Source organism: Acartia tonsa, chromosome 9, assembly GCF_053477335.1.
Source record: "Acartia tonsa isolate MP-2025a chromosome 9, ASM5347733v1, whole genome shotgun sequence".
Lineage (NCBI taxonomy): Eukaryota > Metazoa > Arthropoda > Copepoda > Calanoida > Acartiidae > Acartia > Acartia tonsa.
In genome coordinates, this window is record NC_137268.1 from 49,491,848 (window position 1) to 49,503,786 (window position 11,939).

Here is an 11,939-nt window from a genome sequence, read left to right on the forward strand (position 1 = left end):
AAATGCTTATAAAATGAAATCATAGAGGCAAGCAATCTATCTTTTTTTTTTATAAAGTTTGTATGTTATACTTGTCAAAAATTGATTACAACTTCGAAACGTAATATTTGCATCTTTGCAGAATGGGATAAACACATTTATCAAATAGCATCTGTAAAATCTACAAAGTATTGAGAACAAAAGAGGAAAACAATAACCATCTTCTTTTAAAATCGAAGCTTTTTTATAGTTTGGTTCGGTCCGTCGGTCCTTCTGTAACTGTGAGCTCTTTTCATTAATTTAAACAGGTTAGAATTGTCCTATCGATTTCAAACATTGCATGTAATACCTATAACAGTTAGGTACGACCTAGAAATCGTAGCAACACAATAATCGTTAACAGAAAGTCAGTACGTCCACTTAAAACATTCTGAAATTTTACTTTTTTCCAACAAATTTTTGTATGTTAAGATTATCGATTTATATAATTTTTGGAATGCTGATTTCTATTAACACAAGGTACAATGATATAAGCAGAGCATCTCTAAAATCAAGTCCAAAAATTTTGAGTATGTCCTTAAACAGTATTATGTATTTAAACAGTTTTTCTACAAATTTACTTACAATTTTGTTTAGACTTATGCATTGATATCCCGCTTATTTAGTTCTGACACTCTACAAGTTATCTTACATTATATGGATAATGTCATCCTTGTTTTACGAATATTTATGAATATAGCAATCAAGAAAAAATTGTCAAACTATTTTTGGGACAGTGTTTCTTATTCATATCATCATGGTAGTCAGGGAAAGAGAAGGGGTTATTATGTTTATCATCATTGGGGATGTACATCAATTCATCGTACAAATTACCATACAAATAGAAAGCTGTTGTGAGAAGCAAAGTCCATTTTAGCGGTTAGTGAGATATTTAAATACAGATATGACATTAAGTTGAAGGCTTCCAAACTGTAAAGTATGAACATTTCGGTCCATTGGTTTTAAAGCTGCATACAGACAGACTTACAGACACATAGACAGAGAGATATCCTGTTACTTTTATATGGATACATATAATACAAAGTAGCTTGATGTCTATCCGTCCGTCCGTCCGTATGTGTGTCCCTTAAGATCTCAGTAACCACTGAAAAGATTGGATTAAAATCTTCTGGGAATATATCTACTGGTCCTGTGGTGGTTTTAAGCTATTTTCTTGGTAAGTAAGACACCCCAACCCCCCCCCTCCCAATAAATACCATTTGGGCCAAAGCCCCTAGAGGCCAAGGGCGAACCCGCTAGTGGATACATTTTGGGCTGTAATCTAAATAACAAGGATGACAAAATCCATAAAAGCAAAGCTCTGAAACAGTATGACAGACGAACATTAAGTCTTGAAGAGTAACAGAACTGATTATACAAAATATAAATATATAAGTTTTAACAAAATTATATGTAAATTTGTTGCAAAACTTCTTAAATAAACTTCTTTAAGGACATACTGAAATTTTTAGGACTTGATTATAGAGATGCTTCGCTTATGATATTGTACCTTATTGTAATAAGAAAAAATCATATCAATCGGATGATTAGATCACATAAAAAATTGCTATTAAAAAGTTTTGAAATCAACATGTTTTAAATGGACGTACGGAAATTCTGGTAATGATTATAGAGTTGCTACGCTTTCTAAATCGTGCCTAACTACTACAGGGATCACCATACAGTGATATCTATAGGACAATTCTAACATGCCTAAATTAACTAAAAAAGATATCCGTCTCGGAATCCTAATTATAGAAAAGCCTCGCTTTTAACAATTAGATATAATAGCATCACAGATAGGGAAAGCAATGGATATAGAATACATGGATATATTGTCAGGGGGAAATTTGTTTTCACTTTAGGTTGTTACAATGGTCCTCATTTATTGTTCATCCAGTAATTACCACCCCTTCAATATGTTAGAAGGGGTAAATACCCCCCTGTAATCTATTTGGGGGGGACGGGTAATAATCCCCCTTATAAAAATTAACACCAGGGGTACATTTTTTGGGGGGGGAGGGGATAACACCCAGTGCATTGTTTAATTTAAAGGCCATTACAAACTATATTTGAGAGAGTTTTTTTTACCCCAAAAATTATTTATTTAAAAATGTATTTATTTACTTGTTTTTTTAATTTGTTAAATTTTTAAATAGATATTTTAAAAAATATATGTGAATATCAGAAATGCTGAAAAAGGAAGATAAAAAAAACTAGCTATGCTTATCAAAAGAACACAATAGATCTTTTTATATTGTCAATCTTGTGTTGAACTCATTTACCTATCACCCCAAATGAAATTAAAAAACTCAAATTTTTAAAAGGACATTCACCCCAAATGAAAATCAAAAAACTCAAATTTTTAAAAGGACATTCATTTTCAAGATTAAAAATATAAAATTATGTAAAGTAGTAAAGTGTTTTATTGTCTGAAACTAAAGATCTCAGAAATCAATGCTCTGTAATGGTTGTACTTTTCATATAAGGTTTATATGTTTTATTTTGGGTGGTTTTAATCATTGTCTAATAAAAATAATATTTGGCCACAACCATAAAGGGTTTTCAGGGAAGCTTCGCTAAAATAGAGATCTCAAACCTACTACTTAATATAAATATAAATGAATAAAGATGCTAGAGGTTGCCGAACCCGGATTAATTGTTAATTGGAGCAAATCTTAATTCGTCTGACATGAATCAGGGAGGGAGGGAACAATGGTAATAAGTTTACAACCCTTTCTTCATCCAAATAGGAGATCCAAGACAAAGAAAGAATTATCAATATTCGGTTTTGAAAAAGATGGATTTTATATCCATTTTCCCATCTCTGAAAATTGATTAAAATGAATTCTTATCTTAATATTTTACTAGCAAAGCTAATCTATAATCAACAGTTTTCTCTTTGTCGAAATGTTTGCAAATAGTTCACTGGCTGTTTTCAACTTTTTTCTAATTGGCCATTTGTTTCAGGGGGGGGGGGGGGTAGAATATCTGCTTCTTTGCCTTAAACTTTTCTTTTGCCCAGTTCACAAATAACTTTTAAAGGTCCACTGATTTTTTTTTTTTGTAAGTCAACGTATACAAGTACAACCCAAAATTACCTTTTTAAAATCGGTCAACCTAAAGCTTCTATAGGTTGACCTAAAATTTCCAGAGGTCGACCTTTGTCTTTTGTGAACTGGGCTTTTGCCTTTTTGTTCTCAAACTTTATATCATTTAGATATACATACACTCATCATGATAATCGTATGACCCTTTTGGAAATCATCATTCTTGTTATGCAAAAAAAGAAAGCTTCCAAATCTAAAACAAGAAATCATACTTTTCGCACGCTAATTGATCAGACATAATCTTCTTCTTGTAATCAGTGCAGGGTGACAGTGAAGTAATGGATGTAATAATGAATGGAGAAATATTCTATCCTTACTATTTGATAATTAAGGAAATAATATTATGAGGAAAAGGGGGACTGGGAGGTACACACTTAATAGAGTGGGTCAATTTTTAAAAGCGAAGCTTTTTATAATTAGGGTCGGTCCGTCCGTACGACCGGAACAGGTAGCTTTTTTCGTAATTTAGGCATGTTATAATTATTCTATCGATTTCAAACTTTGCTGGTGATTCCTGTAGTAATTAGATACGATTAAGAAAGCGTAGCAACTCTAATATCGTTACCAGAATGTCCATACGTCCGTTTTAAACATGTTGATTTTTTTACTTTTTTAACAACAAATTTTTATGTGATATAATTATCCGATTGATCTGATTTTTGGTATATTGATTCCTGGGACAACAAAGTACAATATTATAAGCGAAGCAACTCTATAATCAAGTACTAAAAATGTAAGTGTGACTGATAACTATGTATCAAGCAGTCTTTCAATAAATTTACTTACAATTTTGCTTCGACTCTTTTGATCAGTTCTGACAATATACAAGTGTTAATGTCCGTTTGTCCTACTGTTTCTGTGCTTCGCTTTTAATGATGTTGTCATCCTTGTTTTATATTAAAAGTGCTACCAAAATCTACTGTTTAAGCATTATTTAAGAAACCAAAATGAAAAAAAAAATGTTTTTAACCATTAGGTGGGGATGGAGGCTGGGGGGTGCTCCGAGCATGTAAAAATATTAAAATTGGGGTTACTTCGCAAAAATTTGTTTTATAAAGATTGATCCTAGCAAGAGTAATCCTCAAATAACTAGCAAAACCAAGAGATTTTTCAGAAATTCAGAAATAAGCTTTCATTATTTCCCAAACTCACCCCTTCCATGACAGTAAATCTTTTTTTTTATTTACTTGCTCCATAGTTTTATATATTCATTAATTACAACTCGGCTACTTACCCAATTAAGAAAACACTTTTGGAAGAAATCATATAAGTTCAAAGTAAATTTTTTTGATGTATATTATTATCTTGAAGCTTGGTAACCATTTCCTATAACAAGAGCACAGAACCCTTTCCAATTTTTAAAAATAAATTGAAAATAAGAAAGAGGTTTGTTTATTGGTTTAGGTTAGGTAACATTAGGTTATATTAGTCAATGAGTAGCCCGCAGGGTTAGAGCACCATAGGATCACCACCTCCACTATAGGACATGCCAGGGTTAGGCAAAACAAAGTCAAAAAATGTTTTAACTTTGATTGTCACACAACTAACTTGAGAGGCAATAAACTTTTGGGGGCCTTTTTATCCTGCCCTCCAGAAAGGGGTAATCATAAAAACAAGAATGATAAAATCCATAAGTAGTGAAGCTCAAAAATTATGGATAAAAATCCGGAAAAAAACTATTGAGCAGTGTTATAAAAAAAATTGAACTAAAATAAATCACAAAACCTTTCAAATGTATAATGTGAAAATTTAGGAATCAATCTAGCACCACAACGAATAAGTAGAATGAAACCTTGTGGGAATATTTAAAATGTATACTTTTCTAATCCCTGAGTTTTTTAGCCATATATGATGAATAGGAGTCATGAAACATTAAAACTTAAAAATATAGGAATCGAACTAGCACCCCAATCAATATGGAAATCTCAATGAAACCTAATAGAAGCATGCATAATTTAAACTTGTTCAATCCCTGAAAATTTCAGCTGACTGTCTTAAATAAGGGTTGAGAAAATCATGAAAACTAAAAAATCTAGGGATCGATCTAGCACCCCAAGTAATTGACAAATTGTAATGAAACTTTGTGAAAATATGAAGAATGTGAACTTATTTCATCCCTGAAAATTTGAGTCGTCTATCTTGAAAAATCACGTTCCTGAAAATGTTTTAGACGGATTGACGGAGCGACAGACAGACATTTCATATTATATAGTAGCTCCGCTACTAATAATACATAAACATAAGAAATTAAACAAAAATTTCTCCTTATATCAAACATTTGCAATTCAATTAACTTTTCATTCTTAAAGTTAACTTTATTTGTTCCTTAGCACAATGTGCGTATTAAAAACATATCAAGTATGTTATGCAAAATCCTTTTAGAATTAATTATGTGCTCATCACTGAATTTACTTTACTTTCAAAGTTAACTAGTTGAAAGCATGGAAATTAAAATTTCAGTTTGGTTTTGCCTCTCATTCTAACAGGATCTGGGATAAAACAACAAGGTATCTATTTATAAAACAAGGATGATAACATCCATAAAAGCGAAACTCTAAACTTAGAATAAAGGACAGAACTTTATAAGCAGATATTAGTTTATATGTCTAAACGAAATTGCACATAAATTTGTTGCAAAATTGCGTAAAATATAGGATAAAGTTAAATAAGATATTTTCATTTCTTGGATTTGATTTTACAGTTCCTTTGCTTTTCCTTCTTGTCCTAAGAATCATTATTCAAAAATCAAAAACAAATCATACAAATTTTTTTTTAGAAATTGTTATTTATCAAATAACTTTTTTGTTAATAATAATAGATAATAGATAAAAGCCTTCTCAGGACCTAAAACTAAATCTAAAAGGAGAACACGATTGGTTTAGTTGTTCAGCGAGATCCTTTGGAACAAACAGACAGACATTGTTCTACTTTGTATTATAGATAATAATGAAAGGAAATACTATTAAACAATTTTTAGATGAAAATACTGTCACTATTTGTTCTCATATTTTGGCTTGAGGCCACCCAGGCTAAACTTCAAGTTTATGTACCACAGCCAAACAATCTTCAAATGAAAGGTATAAACTTTAAATTTATTTATCTGTTATAAGTAGGTTGACACTGTATATTTCCATAACATTATATCAAAAAAAATTTTGGACAGATTTTAAATAGGCTATGTCTTAAGTTTGAATTTAATTATTATTTAAATATCATTGTTTAAATAAATGGATAGTACATGGAAGTTTATTGAAGGTCACAAGTAGTATGAGGAGTAGAATTAGATTATTATTAACAAATGAAAGAGTTTGTGATTGGTTGAAAAAAGAGATATAAGTTTTTAAGATTGATGCAAGAATATACAGACCATAAGATTTGCTCTTTATGTCATAAAAAAAAGATTAAAAGAATAAAAGATGGAAATATTAAGAATTCTTTTCAGTAATTTAAAATCATTAATGATAATATTTATGTAGGATGGCATTTCTTCTTGGCTCAAAATCCACCACAAGACCTAGAAGACTGTGCCCATTACTTCTTTGCATGCACAGACTGGCAGGAGCCTGGTAAGTTTATTTCTTGTATTCCTTTGAATCTGGTGGATAGGAACCAGTTCTCATCCATACAAAAAAAACTAACATCGTATTATATTCAGCTTTCTACGAATATAAAAATGTACAATCATAAGATTAAAACGAGTTTTTTTAGCCGATGCCTTCGTTACCTCGGTGCTAAAAAACTGGTTTTAATCTATAAGTGTACATTCTATATCCGCGGAAAGCTGTTTATAATACGATGTGAGAAATAACTATTCTTGTATTCATTAGAAATTGATTAATATAATATGAAAAACTGTGTCTAGCATCGTATGATTGTATTATATCCAGTTTTCTATGAATATATATTTTAAATCTTATATACGCGGAAAGCTGTTTATAATATGATGCAAGAAATAAGTATTAAATCATCCTTCAATTTTATCTTATAAAACTTTTCCAATCTGCCAAAAATAAACTCTTAATGTATCCAATATATCAATATCAGAACACAGTAATAGTGTCTGACTGATTATGACGTAACAAAAAAAATTAGCCAACGAGAGGCCGTTATTGACCAATGGTAAAATTTATAGTGGCCTCTCATTGGCTAATTTTTTTTGTTACGTCATAATCAGTCAGACACTATTACTGTGTTCTTAATATCATTTGAGGTTGAGTTTAGAGTTATTATTCAATATAGATATTAATTATGAATTAAATTGTATTATATGTTCTTTTAGATATTTTTTTTTAGGATGGCCAGAAAATAAGAAGTTGTGTGAGAGTCTTTGGGAATACTGTGAGAAGGAATAGTTTTATTAATTGCTCATTGAATTAATCTTTGCAATGTAACATGTACAATTTTTCCTACATGCAATCTTCTTACATTGATTACAAAGCATGCCATAACTCGCAAAGAATGTATGCATTTTTCTCTTTATTCAATTAATGATTGATTATCTTCTTTTCAATGATTTAATTAAACTATAAATGAAGTTTATCAATGCTAGTCTGGGAGAAACAAATCCTTGGTTGGTTCTAAAGCAAAGTAAGTCTTATTTTACTGATTAATAATACATCCTTTTCTTAAATTATTTAACCCTTACAGATCGGGCCCCAATTCCAACCTTATCATATTGGGGAGGGGGGGGGGCTCTTTGAGCCCCCCCCCCCCGATCTGTAAGGGTTAAGACTAAACAAATTTTCTTACAATTAATTTTATATAAATAAAAATTAAGTTAATTTAGGAAGAAATCTATTAACATTTTTCAATTACTCCTTTTCCAATTTTGTCTGAATTTAAAAGAAGCTTGTTTAAATTTCTTATATTTTGTTTTTTTTTTGCAGGTGAGAAAATTTTATCAGACACTTCAAGTAGATGTGCTATTGGATGGACGGAAAATCCAGCAATAGGTAAAGAATCTTAAATATTTATTAATAAACTAGCAGCTTCGCCCCTAGAGGCCACTAAGGGCACTTGAGAAGTAGGCAGTTGTATTTCATAACCCATTCTTTTAGATTTAAAAACAAAAAGTAAAGAAACTTTTGTAGTCAACCCATTTTAATTTTAGTTGTTTAACCCTTAACGGTTGGGGGGGGGGGGTGTAGAACGCCCCCCCCCCCTCTGGCTTTTTCTATCTCATTTTCTGTGTGTCAAAGATAAAGAGCCCAAACTGCGTGAGTTTTTAAGTTTGGGTATCACACATAACTGAGAGTTGGAATTTTTTTAATATCTCCATCCTGGGGGGCAGAGGATGCCAGCAAATCTGTCAGGGTCATCCAGGTAAAGAGCAAAAATATTTTTTTTATCTTAAACAAAGCATTTAATCTTACTAAAATACTAAAATATCCTCTAGTAGTATATTCTCATATGAAATAATTACAAACACCCAGTAAAAAGAACCTTATGGGTTCAGCAGTTAGCAAGATTCTTTGGTACAAACAAATAGACAAACATACAGACAACCTATTACTTTATTATAAGGATACCAAAACTATATAATGATAAAAAATCTTTTGAAAACTTTAAATCATCTCACCTACATCTATAACTGAAAAAATATTTAATTTTCATATGTTTAGGAACTTGTTACAAAGTATGGACAAATGCGACAATGTGGAGGGATGCTAAAATTAATTGCGAATCTGAAGGAGCTGAACTTTCCTCTGTAAGATCAGTTGAGGAATGGAATTTTGTTAAAGGTTGGTAAACTAAGTTTTCATCAAACTTTGTAAAACAAGAACAACATTAAAATGATTAAACACATATTCAAGAAAAACCTTACTGGAAAACCATGTATTGTATTATAGATTATTTTCCAAAAATAATCTAATCCAGTAATGTTTAATTTAACTACAAAATCACAAGTATTTTATGTTTAGTTTGCAGTACAAATTGTTTCATGTACAGATATGTACAATCTTCAGAGATTTATAATAAACTTTTTAGACGCATATACTTTAGATAAATATTTTATTAATATATTAATTTAGACTTTCTGACACAAAGTGGCTATGCAGCTGTTCAAGTTTGGCTGGGTGGAACTGATGCCAGACTAGAAGGGACCTGGGAGTGGACAGATGGGTCTCCAGGTAGAGAAATTATCATTGTAACATAGCATTATTTTTAAGCAAATTAATAATAATAATTTTAACAATATCAATGACACATAAGAGTTAAAATATGAGCCGAAACATTTAAACAAAACTATGACCTTTAAGAATAAATTCATTAAAAAAATGAAATATTTATTTAAAATATATTGCTAATTTTGTTCTATAGTTAGTATCTTGGAATGGAATCGAGTTGATAAATTCAGCCTGATGGTGATGGTGACTGTCTCAGGGTAATTCTTTTCAATCATTTTTAAAGTTATGTTATTACACATATGATTTTAAAAAAAATGTATTCAAAGAAGTGTCCAGCTTACATAGGTCTGTAAGTTTGATACTTTATTTAAAGTTAAAGTTTCTATGATGTTAATTAATATAATTCATTTGAATTTTTAGGCTGGTGCTAATCCAATTACAATGTGGGATGGTGACTGTAATGAATCTTATCTTGCCCTTTGTAAGGTGCAAGGTAACAAAATTACTTCAACTACAACAACTACTTCAACAACAACAACAACAACAACCACAACAACAACTACTACTACAACAACAACTACTACTACAACCACAACCACTACTATAACAGTAGGTAAGGATATCTTCAGCTGCATTGACCTTTAATGGTCAGGGTTTTTATCTATCTAATTTTCTATGTGTGAAAGATATGTGACTTTTCAAATATGGGTATGAAAAATAACTGAGAGTTGAATTTTTTTGAATACTTTATCCTGGAGGACAGAGGATGCCAGCAAAACTGGCAGGGCTATCAGGGTAAAGAGCAGAAATATTTTTTTGATTTAAATAAATCATTTTATGTTACTAAAATTCTATGTTACTAGTACAATTATCCTCCAGTAATCTGTAAATGGCACTTTTAAACTAACTTTTTTTTCTAATTTGTCTACATGACATATTAAAATTTCATGTAAAAGTAAAAGCTGCTACTGCTAAAATTAAAATGTTACAGGCGTTTAAAATTTTTTGGTTAAAACGGGTATTAGCCTCTTAATTAGGTTTTGTTTTCCATCTTGAAATTTTTCGTACCCCTATTTGCCTTATCTTTTGAATGTGATGATGTTAAGGTTTGATAATCAGATGAAAAAATATTTTTTGCTCCCTTTAAATGGGTTTGTCCCATTTGTTAATTTAATTTTTTTGTATTTTTTATGTTATAAAAATAATATTTTAGGCAACTCAGAGTGTTCTCAGTATAATATTCTCGATGAAGCAGACCGTGGAATATCCTATGGAAGTGGAAGTGGAAGATGTGACCAAACTAATAGTAATAATAAAAGCTTAATGTGGAGAGGTGCCTCTTGGTACAGGTATATGATTATTAGTAATCTAAATATGAATATCAAACAAGAGTTGAACGCAATGAACGCCCCCCCCCCCGCTTCCCCTCCGTTTTTTCTATCTCATTTTCTGTGTGTGAAAGATAAAGAGCCCAAACTGCATGACTTATTAAGAATGGGTATGACACATAACTGAGAGTTGGAATATTTTTAATATCTCCATCCTGTCGGGCACCGGATGCCAGCAAATCTGGCAGGGTCATCCAGGTAAAGAGCAAAAATATTTTTCTTTACTTAAACAAAGCATTTTATCTTGCCAAAATACTAAAATATCCTCTAGTAGTACATCCCCATATGAAATAAAGGTGTTCAAGTCAATTTCAGGTTCCAGGTATGATCCTGCAGGTCCTGATCTTCCAGGTCTCCAGGCTCCTGTGGCCGCAATTTTTTACTTAGAGATTTCAAATTTTAAACTTAAGCTTTTCTTACATGTCTACATAATGTAATAAAATTTCACAAAAATCCGCCGCTGTTTACCTTCGACTGCCGACAGCTGCGGCGATGAAATTTATATTTGATATTTCTAAAATAAAATTTATATAAAGATAGATTTTTTCTGCAAAAAATTGTCTTTCTAGCTTCAAAAATATGAAAATTAGAGCCGTTTGAAATTTTTTTAAGTAAAAAAGGGCCTAAAAACAAAGGTTGTTAAGTAAAAGGGTAACGGAAGCAAAAATTGACTTTGACTTACTTAAGGTCGGAAATTTATTATCAAACAGGGGACTTGCACTTTCTTTTAGCCCTCTAGTTCTAATAGGAACTGAGATAAAGGTGCGGCAAGGGGACCGACTGTTAAGGGTTAATACACTTAATAAAAGTGAAAAAAACAGTATCAGAAGCTTTTTAAATAATTGGAATCAACTAAAACTATCTCATAATGTGGTAAGGAACCAAACCAGTGTAAGAGTGAAATTGACCCCCCATATGTTGAATTAAACCCAACCCTCAACACCTGTAAAAAAAAACCTTTAGCCCCCTCCCCCCTTAGAAATTATATGAATTAGACACCCAAGTCTGATAATTAAAGTAAAAGTATAGAGAAAACATAATTTATATGTAACTCTCACCTTAGCTAATAGCATACGAAAACAAAACTAAGTGCCAAATTGATTAAAGACAAAAATTAATTTTTAGTTAAAAAGTGTCTCTGCCATGTAGGGCAAGTAGTTGTCAATGTTTAGATTATACATCTATACTTATACATTTATTATTTGGATACACAAAATCAACCAGCCTCAAATTCACTACCACAAATGTTTTAATTTAATAATTGTATATCTTTATAACTAAATATATTTTTGCCT

At 31.0% G+C, this 11,939-nt stretch overlaps 1 protein-coding gene across 2 annotated transcripts; it reads left to right on the top strand.

The window, feature by feature from the left end:
* The first annotated feature begins 5,586 nt into the window (after positions 1 to 5,586).
* LOC145327935 (secretory phospholipase A2 receptor-like) lies at positions 5,587 to 10,605 on the top strand. Of its 2 annotated transcripts, none has more exons than XM_080171463.1 (11): positions 5,587 to 5,635; positions 6,106 to 6,205; positions 6,605 to 6,694; positions 7,422 to 7,470; positions 7,660 to 7,715; positions 8,015 to 8,080; positions 8,750 to 8,869; positions 9,161 to 9,259; positions 9,450 to 9,513; positions 9,677 to 9,869; positions 10,470 to 10,605. In XM_080171463.1, the coding sequence occupies exons 2-10, from the start codon at positions 6,106 to 6,108 to the stop codon at positions 9,861 to 9,863; spliced, it is 831 nt and encodes a 276-aa protein (XP_080027589.1). In that variant the 5' UTR covers positions 5,587 to 5,635; the 3' UTR covers positions 9,864 to 9,869; positions 10,470 to 10,605. The 2 variants fall into 2 exon arrangements, with proteins under 2 accessions (XP_080027589.1, XP_080027590.1); XM_080171464.1 differs by having other exon boundaries at positions 8,033 to 8,080.
* The last annotated feature ends 1,334 nt before the right edge of the window (positions 10,606 to 11,939 follow it).